The following is an 18,986-nucleotide window of genomic DNA, read 5'->3' on the forward strand; positions in this document are numbered from 1 at the left end:
TCTTGTTTAGATGATGTACTGTATGTTATTCTCATGTATTCCCTCAACCATGACATTGTGCGTGTATCGCTTTTAGCATTACTGTGGCTTTTTGTACTTCCTCATAAGCCTTTTTGATCCATGAGCCAGGAAATATGGATTCATAGAAAGAAACCATGGGAGTAATATGAAAAACAGATTCGGCAGGATAAAGAACTGCTGCATAACCGCAGACCTGCAACAGTGAGATTTCCACATTGCGATTCCACAGGGTTTGACTACATCAGATTTATCACGAATCACGTAAAAACCACTCTGTATTCAATCAGCACTATTCAGAATCTGACAGTGATGGTTTATGTGGCTTCTCTGTGGGAGATGCACATACAAAAGGGTAATTAATAATCAGCAATGTGTTCGGTGAAGAATGTCCTCTCCGTGTTTGGAAATAATAAATATTACTTTGGATAGGAAGAAAGTCATTGTCTTTTGGTTGTTTTGCTTTCTGCTGCACACATGTCCTTTTCCAGTTCACAAGCACTGTGATCAAAGTCTGATCGCTGTTGATGCATTGCAAACACTGTCTAATGATTTCAAGCCAGTTCTGCAAGTGAATATGACGTGTACGAGACGCCGCTGATTTATGCTGTGGTCCGATTTATGTTGTGTTTGAGTAACCCTGATCTGAACCTGCCCAATGGGGTCTGAATCCTTCTTTCCTTTCGTATATGTACAGCTCCCCAGCTTCATGACCCGCTGTTGACATCTCACAGTACTTCAAATGGCCCACTCCGGGGCAATGAAAATCAGTCGCCACAAGAGACTCCTTTTTTGCTTTAACTAAGCAAATTGTAATTCATTATCTTTCCTGTCTGTACTACAATTCGAGCCCAAATGTGTGAGGCATGTTCAAATCAGGACGGTTCTTGTGGGTTATCTGGAAGCCGTAGGCCAGACACATCCAACAGCTTTATTTATTTTTCATTGTTCGGACTTGCACAGAGGTTTCTTTGCTGGTATAATGTGGAACGACGCATACTTTACTATCCTACTGAAGTACCTGATGTTTTTACAATAAATTTCAGTTTAACGGGACGGGACATGATTTTATACATCATTAGATATTGGTGGGATTGGGAAATATGGACGTACTTGAATTAAATATCGGAATTTGCTAGCTAGTAAATACTCTCATCACAGGTTTATTCTCCAGTTAACTGCACATGAGAGCACAACGCAATACTTCACTGAAAGGCACACGTTTATTTTTCAACATAATGCAATAGCAATGGTGGGATAGATTTGTGGTTAAATATTTCCAGCTTGCCATAAAACATCCCACTAAAACACTACGTTTTTTTTACTGGTCTCCCTGAAACTTTGTTCTCAGAACAAAGTCCAAACTTTTGAAAGCACTGTTACAATCAGGCCAAACCTCCAACGGAAAGTAAAAGAGATCTGCAATGCAGTAACTTGAGCTTTGCTTTGAAAATAAACCAAGCTTTGCAAAAGAGAACGGACCAAGACATAAAGCATATCTGACTTCTTTCATTTTTACTCTAAATGTTTCTGTCAGGAGGAACGAGCCAGACTACGTGCTCGAGAGCCAGGTCAGGTCTGGGTTGTGTTGGGAAGTTTGGAGCGCCGAAGAACCATTTACCGCATTCAACCCCAGAAGAATGCACGATGACATGATGCGTCATGATGTCTGTTGTAAGCTAATCTGCTCGGTCTGACCACATATTTGCTTTTTGAGCCTGTAAAACATCCCTGGAATAGGTGCTTAAAACTGCATTTTATTCAGATGCTGAATTTACAGTGACAGTAGTTAAAAGGTAATCTTTAAAAACGTTAAAGTACATATACAGTACAGCGGCTGGTTGAGGCTTCATGTGCATACTGTGCTGGTCCAACCGCACAAGGTCAAAGGTGACCCGCAAGTGTTCTTGAAATGAGGCATCATGTGCGTCATAGTATCCTTTTTTCTACTCACTGCCCCGTGATACTCCAGAAATGTCTCATTTTCACTCCATTGTGATTGTTCAGCTATAAAAAAAGTTTGATTGAAATGTAACACTTGAACTCCTGTGGCATCTCTATGTCCTCTCATGTCCGTCCCTTGAAAGTATTCATGCAGGTGTAGGTTCCTGAGAATTTATGGATTTCTTCAAGGGCACTTTCTGGAAGGACGCTGTTTTATGGGTAAAACCAAATGATTGGAAATTAATAAGCATAATTATCTGATTCAGTATAATTGTTTTGGTGAATAAAATCAGACTTTACCTTTTGAGGATTACAAGAACATTCATAGTCCATGGAAGGTAAACAAATGGTGTGTTTGTTCGTACGGCATCCACCGTCCTTTGGGCCACCACCTCTGGTTTTAGCGGAGGGAAGAGTTTGGGAAACCTGTTGAGCAAAAATACCAGACATGAATACACTAAATACAGCTGTCTAAAAACTCAAGCGAGTTGGCTGTCACACAAAAAGCAAAAATTTGAGTCAACCAATTTAACTGATATATATATATATATATATATATATCTCTGATATATACCTTATGTTTATACCTTGAAAGTTATTCAAGGAGATTAAATATAGTGTGGACGTATTGGCAGACTTGGGAGGGTTACTTTTTAAATGGATTCCGTTAGTTACAAATTACTTCATAAAAAAGCAACTTAATTAAAGCACCAAAATATAAAAGTAAAGTAAGCTGATTACTTTTGGATTCCTTTAAGGTCACATATATTATATATCATTCCTTCTGTTCCACATTTATAATGCTATGAAATCAGCTTAAGTAGTAACTAATAAGTAACTTTAATGACACTTAAATGACTTAGGGGCGGTTTCACGGACAGGGATTAGACTAGTCCTATACTAAAGTAAATGTAAGAGCTGTCCAAACTGAAAACAACTTGCACTGACATATCTTAAAATACAACAGTGTCCTTTGTTTTGCCTCAAAGTGCACACAAGTAATGTTTTTAGTAAGACATGTTTGTTCAAACTTGTTATATTTCCTAATTAAACTAAGGATTAGTCCTGGCTTAAGATAATCCCTGTCCGGGAAACCACCCCATAATGTCATATCGATGCATTGTAAAAAGGAAAAAAAGTGATTTACAGAAATTAATTGAATTAGTAACCCAACAACAATAAAAAGACGAAAACATTCAAAAAAGGTTTAGTCCTCGTTTTTTTATTCGTATGTGATAACAAATAAGATTTCAATGATATTTTAACTATAAACTTGGACATGGTTTTTATTTGAAACTTCTGGTCACATTACTGTTCAGTCAAGCAGTGCTTGAAAATCAGTGTAAACCTTTGTAATCCTGAAATTATTACCATTTTTTACAGAATGTAACTGTAATCTGATTACTATGTTTTTTTACGTAATTGTAATGGATTACAGTTACTAGTTTTTTGTATCCTGAATGATTTGGTAATCCCGTTACTCCCCAACCCTGCATATTGGATAGGTAAAATAAAGTAAAGAGGCAAGCCAAAATGATTTCAGATGTTAAATTGTTCATAATCTCATCAGTAATGTGCATTTTGACTCCATATTGACTTCAGCTCACCTGACTCTCATGCCCTGAAACATTTCAGTGTTGGTGTGGAATGGGAGGACAGTGGTACAGCCCACACCAGGACAGTCCAGCAAACCCAATGTGAGGCTTTCCATGAAGGCCAGTGAGGATGATTTTGAAGTGCAGTAGTCTATCGCACCAGGAATAGGTGAGAGAGATAGGATGGAGTTGAGACACACAACATGGCCGTTTTGCAGTTCCAGCATACGAGGCAGGAAGGCTTTTGTGGTCTGTGGAAAATAAAAAAAATGTATACATACAGAAAGCAATAAGGTACTTCATGACTACACTCACACTAATGTCTTAATAATACAAATAATAAAAAATATTAAGGACACAAATGTTTAATAATTTTAATATTATTATTAAAAATATAAGTTATACAAAATAAAAGTGATTTTTGGCATGGTATATGGGTATGTGCTGTGTGTAATTATTATGTATAAATAAATACACACACATTCATGTATGCATTTAAGAAACATTTACATGTTTATATATATTTATTTATATTTGTATATATTCTATATTAAAAATAAATGGAAAAAAATTATATATATAAGTAAAACAATTCTGAAATGAATATATGAATGTGTATGTGGTTAAATATAATTGGGCACAGTACACGCACATATATTGTGCAGAAAAGGTCACTTTTGTTTTGTGTGCGATTGGTCGCGATTAATCTTTGCCCAGCACTAATTATAATTGAATATAAAGCGCCATACTTCTGTTGAAAGATATAATCCTTGACATGTAATGACTAACAGAACATTGCTATGCAACGTAAATTACACGAAGATTGTTGCAGCTGTTTGTGATGGTCTGTTAAAAGCTTCCCACAATCCTCCTGGCCTAAGATAAGCCTACTTGATCTGAAATGACCAGATGCTTCAGGTTTCCTCTTGATCATCCAAACTTACCCAAAACTGGCCCAGTGTGTTGATATGCTGTGTCTTCAAAAGTGCATCATCATCACTGTCCAGCAAACTCTTCCCATGCACAACTGCAGCATTATTCACTAGGATAGTAACATCTCCCACCTGACGTAAGTAAAAAAAAAGACAGACTGTGAGACATTGTATTCTTCTAGAGTTATCTTTTGCTGCTTTTCTTCTGTGTCTTATCAAATACAGACATTTTGAGTGAGGGGTAATCTCTTTCCAGAGGTTGGGGGTGGTCAGGTTAAAACAAAGCCAGTATTTGGGTTTTAGAGGTTGTTAGAACAAAACCTTTAGCCTTAGAACTACATGGCATTCAAGAAACAGAATTTATTATGGTTTTAAAGAAATCCCTAAGGTTTTATAAGATGGGGCATACCTTTTCTCTCACAACCTTTGCTTGCTTGTAAACTTCTTCTCTGTTGGCCACATCGCAAACAAAATAATGGCACTCTGTTCCCATCATGGCGATCTCTTCGCATGCCTCCTTCAGGCATTTTTCCGTTCGACCCCACAGGATTAGCTGATAGAAGATAGGGAACAATAGTCAATGGTTAATTAAAAAAAAAATATATAAATTTAGTGTTTAAAGTACTATAAGAAAAAGCTGTGATCTGTCACTAACAGTGATATATCTTTCTGAAAAAATTACTAACATCATTATCATTTACTTACCTTTAAGTTGTTTCAAACCTGTTTGAATTTTTTTTTTGTTCTGCTGAACACAAATGAAGATATTTAAAAAATATATCTACTATGGAAGTCAATAGTGCCCCCAGATCTTCTTGGTTACAAACATTCTACAAAATATCAGCAGAACAAAGAACTGTATACAAGTTTGAAACAACTTAAAGGGACACTCCACTTTTTTAAAACTATGCTCATTTTCCAGCTCCCCTAGAGTGAAACATTTGATTTCTACCGTTTTGGAATCCAGTCAGCCAATCGGTCTGGCGGTACCACTTTTAGCATAGCTTAGCATACTTAATTGAATCTGATTAGACCATTAGCATCGCGCAAAAAAATGACCAGAGTTTCAATATTTTTCCTATTTACATCGTGTACTAAGACCGACGCAAAATTAAAAGTTGCGATTTTCTAGGCTGATATGGCTAGGAACTATACTCTCATTCTGAGGTAATAATCAAAAACTTTGCTGCTGTTACATGGCTGCAGCAGGCGTAATGATATTACGCAGCGCCCGAAAACAGTCCCCTTAGTATCTAGACTATTTTCAGGAGTCAAGTTTTAAATAGAAAAAATATCGAAACTCTTTGGTTATTTTGAGGGCGATGCTAATGGTCTAATCAGATTTAATGGATTATGCTAAGCTATGCTAAAAGTGGTACCACCAGACACAGAGATCAGCTGAATGGATTCCAAAACGGTAAAAATCAAATCTTTTATTCTAGGGGAGCTGGAAAATGAGCCTATATATGTTCAAAAAAAGTGGTTTTTTAACTTAACTTTAACTTAAGTAAATGTTGACAAAATTTTCTTTAAAGCAGAAAAATGTTCACTGCTGAATAAAACAAATTAGATTATCAATATAAATCGAGTAAAAGTTGAAGTGAAAAGATGATTTTTTTATTTTGATTAAATTACATAATTTAAAGCTCGCTTGAGGAAAAAAGCATCTTGTGTGCTTCAGTGTGGACAAATATTTGAATAGCAGTGCATTCCTTATTTGTTCCTTATTCCTTGTGTATTTCAGGTATATATTTATTTTAGTACAGTGTCTTACCTCATATATAATGAGTAAAAGGAACTTATGTTCTTGAATATGGGTGTTTACTAGTAAAACTGCAAAACATGAAATGCTTTATTGACATTTTTCATCAACTTTTTGACACATAAAGCATGATTCTGAATTTATTCTGGTACTGGTCCTTTTTTAAATGAAAAACACATTTACCTCTCTATGAGAAATTGTAAAAATATGATAGGGTTAGGATATTTATTAATCATATCTTCAATTATGCTACTGCTACCACAGATCTTCAAACTGGTTTATGGTTTTTCTATACAGTCACAGGAAACATATACCACTTCAACATATGAAACTAGTTGTTAGGCATGCAGGAACAGAAAGGTCCCTTTCACTAAAGTAACAGTGGGGCCATTTTTCAGGCCACAATTAGTTTGGAAACGGATTAAGAGAGATGACTGCGTGAATGGATCGGCTGGGACAGGGTACTTGGGGGGCAGTGATTGGTCAATTAGATTTGTCAGTCTGAGGGGTCAAGAAGAGGTAATGAAATCAGGGCTGCTGCCTCATCATCTCCAACAAAGATTACACTGACCGTTGGGCATACGCGCCAAGCCATTTTCCGTTCAAACACCGTAATAATAGTGAGATGTTTACGATGATACGATAAACCCCATAACTCTCAAATAGTTCTTGCTGTAACAGCAAATACTGTCTACAAAATAATGAAATGTACAATAACCTTCTTGACACTTCTGGCTTCTAGTCAATGAAAACTGAAACACATTGACTTGAATGAAACACATTGCCATGTGTGCTTGTAATTGGTCCAATTAATCCTTTCTCTGTTTGAGAAAGCAGTTTGTTAAATTTCCAGCATGTGTGCCAGCATGTGCACGTTATTTTTACATAAGTAAGCACTCCAAGCCATTCCTAAATGGAAAATCCGAAGAAACAATGTTTACCATCATAATTAAAGGAAAACACCGCTGCTTTTCAATGTTTTACTATGTTCTTACCTCAACTTAGATAAATTAATACATACCTATCTTTTTTTAATGCATGCACTTTTACTCTTTGTACAGCGCTTCTTGAATCGGTTAGCATTTAGCCTAGCCCCATTCATTCCTATGGCTCCAAACAAAAGTTTTATTTTGTGCCACCATACTTACTCATGTAACAGTCTTTAAATAGGGAAAACGTGGAAGTGTTTGGTGGCTTCTAAATTCATCCCTGTTTGGAGTCATAGCTAAATGCTAACACATTCACAACGCGGTGTACAAAGATTAAAAGTGCATGCATTGAAAAAAGATAGGTATGTATTAATTTGTCTAAGTTGAGATAAGAACATAGTAAAATATTTTCCAATAAGCTAAAGTAATCTTTGTGGTCCCTATCAGCATCAATGGACTTTGTCAAAGATGGTCTGATCTGTAGGTGGTTTCAATCTTTGGCCTAATTGACCTCTATTTGATAAACCTGGCCTTGTGTTTTTGCATGGGGCCGTTCTGTATGCATGGCCTTTAGGGTAATTACAGAGATGGCCCTGATTAAATTTCTAATAGGATTTCACAACAATCTTGATATTTCTGTTGGAGAACAAGAGCTCACAAGGTGGTCTCCTATACAATCCTGTTATGAGCTTCATCTGCACACATTAGCAAGTCTTATCATTCGAGTCCCTAGAGTAGAAATGGGCGAGTGCGCAGCATTAGCATATAATATGCTAATATAAGAAGCAAACAAACCGTGCTTAATCCTATTCCATGAGGACACACATTGTAATCCTTAATCACACAACTGATCAGTGCTCTGTGTATGAAGCGGATGAAAGTCATTGAACTAACATTGATCCAGGGTCCACATTGCATGCTTCAGAGTTTGTGTAATGAACTTGCTTGACTTTTCCATGACATTTCCAGTTGTAAAACTCCAATGTTAGGGGATTATAGATATTAAAATGGATTTTCAGTGGTATGTCAGATACCAAACATTTGTATTTATAGATCAAAGTATGTACAAATGTGAAAAGACTAAGATAGATTTGTATTTTTATTTTCTCATCCTTACTAATCTTAACAGTTTTATATATACCGTATTAATTTTAGTTTATATTTTCAATAAATTTATCACTCATTATTATTCCAATTTTCCATGGCTGGTGTTTAATAGTAGGCTGTAGGGATGGGACGATTACCGGTTTCACGATTAACCACGATAAAATGTCCCGACGATTAGTATTATCACATATACTTATTTGCACAAGAAGGCATTTAAGGGATAATGTATTGTATTCATTTACGGAAAACTTATTAGAAAGATTTATTTATTATTAAACAGATTTATTTTTTTAACACAGAAATAATTTCAGAGACATAAAATATTAAATTGTGATTTTCAAAAAAAAAACTAAAAAAAATTTTTTTTTTCAGTTTGTGTATCAGTTAATTTTGAACATTTCCATCTCATTTGAACAAAACCATGATATTAATAACCGTGGTCACTATAATCATGATATGAAATTTTCATACCGTCCCATGTGTGGCTCATTTTCAAGGCTGGGTACTGTTACTGTCTTAAAATTGATTTTGATGCTCATTTCCCAGCTCCCCTAGAGTTAAACATTTGATTTTTACAGTTTTGGAATCCATTCTGCCGATCTCCGGGTCCGGCGCCACCACTTTTAGCATGGCTTAGCATAATCCATTGAATCTGATTAGACCATTAGCATCGCGCCTAAAAGATAACCAAATGCAATGATAACGCAATGATATTACGCAGCAGCCGAAAATAGTCCCCTTAGTATCTTTCAATAGCAGGGGACTATTTTTGGCTGCTGTGTGATATCATTGTGCCTCCTGCAGCCATGTTACGACAGCAAAGTCCTTAGTTCCTAGTCATATCTGCCTAGAAAATTGCAAATTTGAATTAGTACACAATGTAACTACAGAAGAGTCAAGTTTTAAATAGGAAAAATATCAAAACTCTTTGGTCATTTTTGAGCGCAATGCTAATGGTCTAGTCAGATTCAATGGATTGTGCTAAGCTGTGCTAAAAAGTGCTAGCGCCAGACCCGGAGATCATCTGAATGGATTCCAAAAAGATAAAAAAACAAATATTTAACTCTAGGGGAGCTGGATTTAAAAAAAGTGGAGTGTCCCTTTAACAAATAGTTAATCGTTAAAACCTATTGCAAGGACTAGTAAACTGGATCTGAACCTTGGATCTGCAGGATCTCATGTCTTTGGCATAGCCATAGTTGGATCTATCCCAAAGGACCCTTAACATTACAGAAAACATTGAGGAGCATATATTCCAGTGCAGGTGAAATATATGATACTGGTGGGTTTAATATCTGCAAGACATCAAGTCTATTCCACTTGCTCCTTAAGTAATCCACTTTGCTCCCTATGGAATGAGTCTGCATGTGTATGGAGGGGTGGAGTGCGGGGCACAGGGAGTTCAGTGGCCGGTTGCATAAACATAGCCGTGACGTTAAGACTGCGTCTTAAGTATGATTCTGACTAACTAGCAATTAGTTAGGGCTAATCAGTCTTATTATTTGGATTTAAATTAGACCAATCTACCTTTCTATGTAACATACTTAAAACAGTTATGATCAGTCTTGAAGAAAAAAATTCATGACTAACTTTTAAAGCTAGTCTTAAAGTTTTATGCAACCGGCCACAGGAGGCAGTCGCCTGCCGCTGTCTAATTAGTGTGGAGACAGAAGGGTCAACCGCAGGGCACTGCCCAGCTGGGAGCTGTATATTCCCTGCCACCCTCCCCCTAGCCCATATACATACAGAAAGCAATTTACATAGGGCTCACTTCCTTCACACTTCCTTAAGCCATCAGCCACAAGAGGCCATGAGACCACATGTATGTCATGGATGAGGGTGCTGCCTGCCATCATTTCCAGAATTTATGGGGATCTCTATAAATCAGTCATGCTGTGGGTCTTAAAGTGTTTCAAGTTTTGGTATGGGTAGTAGTAATAGTATGGTGACCAATAACACGGCAGTTAGGGCGAAGGTCAACCCTCACCCAAAGGCCAGGGTGGTCTTGTTAACTTCGAGTCTGTATTCTGAAAAAAAGCGCATTAATGACTCATGCCGTCGCCTCTTTAGCATTCTCTAAGAATGGGGTAACTGTGAAAACAGCCACTGCAGGTGTTGTTTCTACAGCCTTCACACCTTGACAATGGCAAGCAACAGGGTGTTGACAACTACAGTGGCTTCCTTTAACGTACTGCTGCCAAGCTTTAAAAAGTGCCGCTTGTTTCAGAGACCTTTGACCTCGGATGATGTAAAATGCGAAGGGTCCTTAGTAGTTTGCGGTTTGACGCTTGCATTAAACTTTTATATTGCATTTCATTCACCCTTATATACAAATGCTCATCTGGGGTGAAATAAGTCAACTTAGCATCAAGGCTGCTGTCACTGTGGTTACAGAAGTTATTAAGCTCTGTTTATTACAGTTCAGGCATGGAGTCTATTTATAATGTAATGTCTAGGGTGGGTGAGGCAGCTGAGATATTTCTTTCCAGCTCTTGACTGTCAGTCTTATTTCATTAAATTGTACAGAGACAGAAACATAATACTGTTGCCAATATGAGATATGCCGATAAGCCATTAATGCATTATATATTGATCATAATAGAAAATAATTTTAAAGGGAAAATCAGACTTCCTAACAGGTTTGAAAAGCAGGAAGCCAAGGTCAAAGTTGTTGGCACCAATAACTCTTTAGAGGGTCAACTGCTTCCACAACAATGTAATAACTTGACAATAAGTCATAAAAAGGCTAAATTCCCCCCCCCAAAAAACCACTGTTCTCTACGTGACCCAGTTTGTTTTACCAGTTGAACCAGACATTGGGTTTCAGGTCTGGTTTTTGACAAGGGGTCATGACCTATAGGTTGTCTAATCAGACCTAAGCACTGTTAAAACAATGGTTTAATGAACAGGACATGCAATGTCTCTAGGGAAAAGAGTAACCCATACAAAGTAATGGAAAACAAGGCTAAATTAACCGTTACATAATGATCTGTGAAAAAGTGGATTAAATTACCTATCGTTTGGAAAAGTTTTGAAATTCACCACGGTACTACAATAAAGTACCATAAAACTTTACACTTGGTTTAAATACAAAAATAAATACAATTTTGCACAATATGACAAAATGATTTTGGAAACGTCCGATAATGTTTGAAGGTGGGATGTGTTAACTTGCAATGGTTTAACAGTACACTTTGAGAAAAAGACTAGCCCAGGTGAAAAAGTAGTACACTTCAATAGTGTACTTAAAGTGCTTTATTTTCGTACACTAATTTTGTACTTAATATACAAAAAAATCTTCTTTAGTACTTCTTAAGATCATATAAGTGTACTTCACTGTGCTATTTTGAGACACCATAAATATTAACTAAAAGTGCTAAAAAATGTATTTAAAAAAATGTATATAAGTACCACTTTTAGTAAACTTGAACCCATATTTGTATGAAAGTTGAGTTCAAGTTTAATACAAGTGTTAACTAAATACATTTTTAATACAGATATAGTATGTTAAAAGTGCATTTTTGTTCATATTCATGGTGTCACAAAATAGCACAGTGAAGTACACTTAGATAGAATATCTTAAGAAGTACTAAAGATGAATTTTTAGTATATTAAGTTACAAAATTAGTGTGCGAAAATAAAGCACTTTAAGTACACTATAAGTGTACTACTTTTTTACCTGGGAGGGCGGTACCTCAAAGATACACATTGGTACCAAAGATATACATATATATTATGTACCTAAATGGACTTTTTAAGGGTACCGTGCCATACTGTCAGTATAGGAATAATATTTATTACATGTTCCTAGCTCCATTTGTAGAGTATTATGTTAGCAACCCAAAAGTTATTAGTTCGATCCCAGAGATCACACATAGCCTATAAAACAAAATTATAGCATACTTGTCACTTTGGATAAAATGGGGTCTAACAAATAACTGTACAATTTTTTAATAAAACTGCCTACCATGCTTATTTGTAAATGTAAAACAGAATTCAGCTGCCCTGATATGTGCATATAAAAATGACCAGTTGGAAAAATAAATGTTTGTAGTCTGTTTATAACATAGTAACAGCATTTCATTTTTATCTTATATGAATGTGCTGACAGCTCAACTATTGTGACAAATGAGACCTGACTCCATTAAAGCCACACAAATTCTCTATTTATAGAATTTGGTGCGGTGAAATATCCCATGTCAGCATGTCAAAACCGCAATATGACTAAAAGTAATAAATCGTTGTTTACCTTTTTAGCGCCACGCTTAGCGAACTCCACAGCCAGGTGACGCCCGATGCCCCGTCCGCCACCCGTGATAAGCACCACATCTCCGGTCAGATCTCTCCGCCTGCTCGGCAGGAACCAGCACACGGTCGCCCTGACAATACAGTAGACTATGTGAATGGGCAATATCAGCACACAGCCCAGCGCTTTTAGATCCATTTCAGTGTCAGTAAGCGCTTTTCTCAGCTCTCGCCCGGAACAATTGATCGACTAATTGAATCCTTGCTCGCAGCGATCACCTTTACTCTTATTTATAAGAGTTTTGAAACGCTGACGCACGCTCAATAACAGACATACAATGTAATCCCACGCAGTTTACGTGCGCCTCGGCATTTTGCGTAGCCCTACGTTGATTTCTCGCGAGTCAAAGAATAAACTCCTCGTGCACGGAGCGACAAGTGTGCGCGTGCCTTTACGCTCCAGATGCGCTGTCCGATCGCGACTGAAAGCGAGCAGAATCAGACTGTGAAGATACCTCGGACCTGATAGGGGTTTTAAAGGGACCATTTATCTTGATTGACAGCTGGAGGTTCGAGACGTATTGTGTTATCAGACGTCGTGCGGGTTTGTTTATGACGGAATAAGTCCCCTCCCCCTTTACCGGTGCCACGAGCAATTTAGTTGGCTGCTCAACCTGTGGTTACATTATAACTCATTTCCTCTGGTTAGGCTGGTGTGTCCCTAAAAATTATAGTGCTAAAATGGGTTATTTGCAGATTTCTCTAAAGAACTTTTCAGTCAAAGATTCCTAAAAAGCCATTTCTTTAACTTTTTAGTAGGCTAAGTAAAACCACTTTCAGTACAAGTTTCAGTACTTCTAAAATGAACCGGAACCGTCGTTTTTAAGTATGTATGGTTGCATGAACTACCAAAGTTGGTTTTGTTATTTGTGGTTGTTAAAGTGTTTTTCACTCATAACTTTTTAGATAAGATGCTGCGAACTAACACAAGTGTTAACATGATGGAGGAATTAGGACTTTGAAAGAAGTCGGCCCTCAACCGGTTTGACAAGACACATTTAGATGAAGAGAAATATATCAGGTGTCATACAGGATTAACAAACAATGCAGGATTTTAAACATTTCATGTGGCAGGTTTTTATACTGTTCAATGTGGTCAATGTCAGACTATCTCAATCCAAAAATTGATGGCACCAATCCTGAATGTATAGGGCGTCTACAGTCATAAAACATTTAAAACTTCTGATTTACAGGCCTACAAATGTCACGGATATTACAAAAAAACATGTCAGGCTCTACAATCAATGTATCATTTTCTATATATATTGTAAGAGATCTCAGATTTTATGAGTTAGAAATGGCTCTTGTGAGAGGATTGTCTAAATAAAGGCCAGAATCTAAGAAATCTAGTAACTATAAAGCACAATTTTACTAGAAATTCTGCAGTCAAATGAAGAGTGAACCCTAATGGCCATCATTTTATTTTGGATAAAATTAAAATCTCAGAATTGCTTGTTTATTTTTCATTTTCCTTTTGGGTTGCCACGTCTACGACATTTCAGTTTGTTATGTGAGCAGGTGTCTGGTGTAAATGTTGTTACACTTCTCTCTTTTGCATTTTCACATTGCTGCTCGTACTCTTTTAGATCGATGCACCTCCAGAACATTTGTAAATGGGTTTTAAACTCACACTGTAAATCCAGGAGCCGTTTTGGAGATTCCAGACTGTGATTTTTGGCCTGGCCTCTGCTGCTGAAAAGCTGAATGGAGGGCTGCTCGGATCAGGCCGAGTCGAAATGAGGCCTTACAATGACTGCTTTGTGCTTTGCCGTGCCTCTTAGTAATGGCCCAGCAACTCTCACATAAGACTTAGGGGTTGTCTGGTGATGGAAAAAACATGGGTTATTCTGGCTGTTTCTGGATCTGTTGACCATGAGGCCGAGAAACACAGGCTAACATAACATTTTCAGTTTACATTACACCTAAACATTAAATTTATTTAATGTGAGCTTTGTTATATCTTCTATTGTGCGTTGCTGTGTCACCATGTTGATGCCAAAGGATTTCTTTGTCTGTCAGTGTGTCACTGCCATCTGCAGATCAAAACTGGAAGTTCACAAAAAAGTCTGAGCTCTACCACAAACATAACCTATAATGGAAGGTAGTTTTATCATTAAATGTGCATTTGCATGACAATATAGGATTAAAGGAGCTAAAGCTCCTTTACTTTTACTTAGAGCTTTGTCTGTTTTAAAGCCATGCCACCATTCATTATCTCCAAGTAAACATTTAGCCTGGTATAGGCCTACAGTATTTCCATGTGTGTTGTTTACATTACTAATGAGCTCCTGTGTTATCGGTCAACTAAACTATCTAGTGCGGACGTTTGATAAGATACTAGTCAGGGTTGCCAGGTGTGTGTGGAAAAACGCAGCCCAATTACCAAAGAAAGCAATCCATTACCTAATCTCTGAATAAAACATGCCTGATATTTTGTGCATTTTTTTGTGTCTCGTGTTGTGCAAGGAGAGGCATTGGGGACTTGCTTAGAAAATATAAATGCATTTAATTTAGGTTCTTTCACTTATATTTTAAAAATCGAACCAGAGGCAAAGACTTGGCAACCCTGGAACTTATTAACCTTGCGTCTGCACTATAAATCGTGACGAAAGTGTATTTTCACCATTTGAAACTGAGTGTGCAGAACATTAAAGCAAGCATCTACATTGGATCTGTAGCTATGATCATTAGTTTTGCAGCTCTTATTGCTTGTCTTTGTTTGTTGTTAGCCAGCCTAGTGTACTTTGAGCTGAAGAAATCAAACATTCCTCCTGAAGTTGATAGTCCTGGAAAACTACATGTGGTTTATTGTGTGTTTGTTGGGATTGCGATTGTGGTGAGCGTTGACTTTTTGTGTTGCAAATGCAAATACTATTATAGCATATTTCTTGTTAAATTCCAATATGCACAAGAAAGGAGATTAAAAGTAATGCTTGTTAAATATTTTAAATGATTTTCCACATATATTCCCTATTCTCTCTGAAAAATAGAAGTAAAATTGAGTTTTTATCATCTTTATTTTTTTCAGTTTTCAATACAATGTCCATGCACATTGTTTAATACCACTTATGATGTATTTTTTATTAGTTTTATTCTGTAACCAAAGGATCACTCAAGGGCATGATAAAGAGATATGAGCCACTTTGCTTATCTCAAAATATGAATACGAAATTCAAATGGCCAGACAGTCGTTCTTACTGAGTCTGAGTGGCACATTTAATGACAGCCTGAGTGTTATGAATTGGCCGAGCGTTGTCAATCAGTCTCTTTTGTATTCGACCCACTTTAGGGCCGATGTCTGGAGCGACTGGGGCTATGCGATCAAGTGAATTTCACACGATGGTGCAGAGCTCGCATCATGGTCCACAAAGGGCCGCATCCCCCTGGGCTTTGTATTAAGGACATGACCTTCAGTGGAGTTCCAGTGAGGGTGTACGAGCCTACAGCAACCACGGGAGAGAAAAAAAGAGGCTTAGTTTATTTTCATGGTGGAGGCTGGGTGTTTGGCAGCATTGGTAATTTATGCATGCACAGACACGGTATGGGACTTCGCTTGCAAAATGCTCATGCTTGAATATTTCATAATGCTTTCTTTGGTTTTTCCACAGATGAGTATGATGAGGTGTGTCGATATGTTTCGTTGGAGAGCAACACCGTCGTTGTGTCTGTCGGGTATGTTTGCTTTTGACATTACTGAACCCTGCCCAGTCATATTTAATTATCTATTTAACATGAACTTTCTTGTTCCTTTATCACCCTCCCTTCAGTTACAGACTGGCACCCGAGCATAGGTACCCTGCCCACCTGGATGATTGCGAGGTCGTGACTCGCCACTTCCTGTCAATAGCGACAGCTGATTTCGGGGTGGACCCACGCAGGGTGGCAGTTGGTGGTGACAGAGCAGGGGCGAACCTGGCAGCCGCACTTTGCCAGAGACTGGCGAGACCACAAGATGCTTGTCTGCCATCTCCCTGTGCCCAGGTTCTCATCTACCCAGCTTTACAGATGGCAGATTTCAACCTGCCGTCATACCAGCTGAACCACTCTGTGCCCATATTGTTCAGAAGCCGAGTGGTGTATTATTTTTTGCAGTACCTAAACGGCGATATATCCGTGGGCCAGGATCTTCTGGATGGAAAGCACGTTCCTGCCGAGCTACAAGTACATTATAAGAAATGGCTGGATCCAGCTAATCTTCCTCTTCAGTTTAGAAAAGGAGTAAAGAGTCAACAGGTTATCTCGGACCATAATGCTGAGGTCCACCATAAAATCAAACATGGCCTTGATCCAGAAATGTCCCCTTTACTAGCCGAGGACGATGTTCTTCGCCTCTCCCTGCCCACCTTTGTACTGACCTGTGAGTTTGATGTGCTGAGGGATGATGGCATTCTGTTCCAAAAGCGACTGAAGGATCTAGGTGTTGATGTCACATGGCAGCATATATCTGATGGCTTCCATGGGATCATGAGCTTCTTTAACAAGGGCTGGCTGACATTTCAGTCCTCTCAAAAGGTTATGGACAGCTTTGTAAGCTATATAAAGACATTGTAAGTCAAGGCTATACGACTAAGTTAGTTAAAAGAATTATAATTTAAAGGAATAGTTTACCTTAATGTGCAAATTCTCTCATAATTTGCTCACCCTCATGCCATCGCAGATGCAGAGGCGGTCTTAACATAGAGGCATAGGTAGGCGGCTGCTTGGGGCCCCCAACCAACCTAATAAATAAATAAATAAAACCCTTATCATCATGAACACTTCAAAAGCATTGTAAATTGTATTAACATTCTTAAGAAAAACGTTGAAACTTTGAAGTAGTAGTTAAAATCTCCAGTTCATGTTTATCTGTCGCTACACACATACACCCCCTTCTTTCACAATGATGTGGACTAGTCCGTAATGGTGCACGTTGCATGGCGTGAAAAATAAACAGAGTGACAGGAGGACTGGGAGAGTACACGAACAGAGATGAATCAAGACAAATATAAACGTGAAAATGGGGCTTTGGTGAGTCAACCGCCTAGTTCTGCTAGTAATAGCCTTAGCCCTACACTGATAAAAATGATTTTGTGGTGAAGTAAATAAGGTTACTACAAAAAAAAGTAACCCTTATGTTATGTTGGGGTGCTGTTGAGTCTTACTTTGCCTACAACTTTCTCTGTGTTTCAGCAAATGCAATGATCTTTGGTGACAAATCGTATTTTGACACATATTTTGGGAAAATGCTTTGAATTTTTTTTAAAAACTCAATATACTGTGGGCAAATTCACAACACGTTTGTTATGTTCGTAAAGAAAACATCCACTAAATTAAACTGCTGTAAAAATCTGATAAATATATATATATTTTTTTTGCATAAATCTGTTAATCAACCTCAGTCCTGATTAAAACTGCCAAATGTTTAATAAAAAATCCAAGATTTTTACTCTTTAATTGACAATGATTTTTTCAAAAACTCACTACTGATTTGGGGAAACACACATACAATTACTTATTTTTAATATAAAAAGTTATTATGAATTGTTTTTTTAACCTTTTATCACAGTCTTGGCCATGTGAAAGACTAGTAACAACATTGGCTTTGAAGCATTGCTAGTTTTTATGCAGCATCAGATTTAAATGTTTTCTCCTTCATTTACTGTTTGTGGCTGTTTTTGCCCCATTGACTTATTCTCTATTGGTTTGTGTACACTTTGTGTTTTCTCTGCTTTTCATCTTTATTTTGGAGTAAAAAAAGTCATTCTCTTTTATCGATCGGAGAGGGGGGCTCCATACAAACCTTCGACTTGGGCCCCCAACTTGCTAAATCCACCACTGCGCAGATGTTGACGCTTTATTCAGTTGAACACAAACTAATAATTTTATATTAAAATGCCATCATGTTTTTTTTCTTTTATAGGGGTAAGCATGGCATTAAGTTCAAATATAGGGACATCTCAGGAGGTTGAATCTTATAGGTTCTTGCATGTCTCATGAAGAAACATACATATGACAACTAGTCATGAGATCCAGGAACCAATGAGACTTAAAGTTAAATTTGAATTTACCGCTCTGTACAATGGTATGTATCGTATTGATCGCTAAATAAGCTCAAAATATTAAAGAGCATTGTCCGGTCCGATGTGTATTAGTACATGTTAATGATATGACCCCAAGATGAAGGTCAGACCCCAAAGTAAACGATGACGCAAGTTATCATCTCCAACGTAAATCTCTTTTCTTGGACAACAACAAACACACGGATTGTTAGCAACAGTTTACTTCCTGGGATTGGTGATGTGGACAAGACCGACATTATCATAATTCCTCCCACTTCAGACTCACAGCCTTTAAGTTAACTGCTGTTAGTGACAGAATCTGTCAAACATGGTAAGAAGCTTCACGTTTCCGGCTG

General features: G+C 37.5%; 2 protein-coding genes across 3 annotated transcripts; one reads left to right on the top strand and one right to left on the bottom strand.

Moving 5' to 3' along the window:
* Positions 1-1,755: 1,755 nt before the first annotated feature.
* On the bottom strand, positions 1,756-17,085 carry dhrs3b (dehydrogenase/reductase (SDR family) member 3b). 2 transcript variants are annotated; one of them, XM_073876126.1, is made up of 8 exons: positions 16,948-17,085; positions 14,223-14,412; positions 12,537-12,666; positions 4,899-5,042; positions 4,502-4,621; positions 3,570-3,808; positions 2,263-2,388; positions 1,756-2,170 (listed from the first exon to the last, which is right to left on the bottom strand). In XM_073876126.1, the coding sequence occupies exons 4-8, from the start codon at positions 4,983-4,985 to the stop codon at positions 2,086-2,088; spliced, it is 657 nt and encodes a 218-aa protein (XP_073732227.1). In that variant the 5' UTR covers positions 4,986-5,042; positions 12,537-12,666; positions 14,223-14,412; positions 16,948-17,085; the 3' UTR covers positions 1,756-2,085. The 2 variants fall into 2 exon arrangements, with proteins under 2 accessions (XP_073732227.1, XP_055040076.1); XM_055184101.2 differs by lacking the exons at positions 14,223-14,412; positions 16,948-17,085 and having other exon boundaries at positions 12,537-13,149.
* aadacl4 (arylacetamide deacetylase-like 4) lies at positions 15,110-17,379 on the top strand. The gene is made up of 4 exons (XM_055184100.2): positions 15,110-15,428; positions 15,882-16,107; positions 16,201-16,264; positions 16,360-17,379. Exons 1-4 carry the CDS (start codon positions 15,273-15,275, stop codon positions 17,141-17,143), a joined length of 1,230 nt encoding a protein of 409 aa, XP_055040075.2. The 5' UTR covers positions 15,110-15,272; the 3' UTR covers positions 17,144-17,379.
* Positions 17,380-18,986: the final 1,607 nt, after the last annotated feature.

Source organism: Misgurnus anguillicaudatus, chromosome 14 (genome assembly GCF_027580225.2).
Source record: "Misgurnus anguillicaudatus chromosome 14, ASM2758022v2, whole genome shotgun sequence".
NCBI classification, from domain to species: Eukaryota; Metazoa; Chordata; class Actinopteri; order Cypriniformes; family Cobitidae; genus Misgurnus; species Misgurnus anguillicaudatus.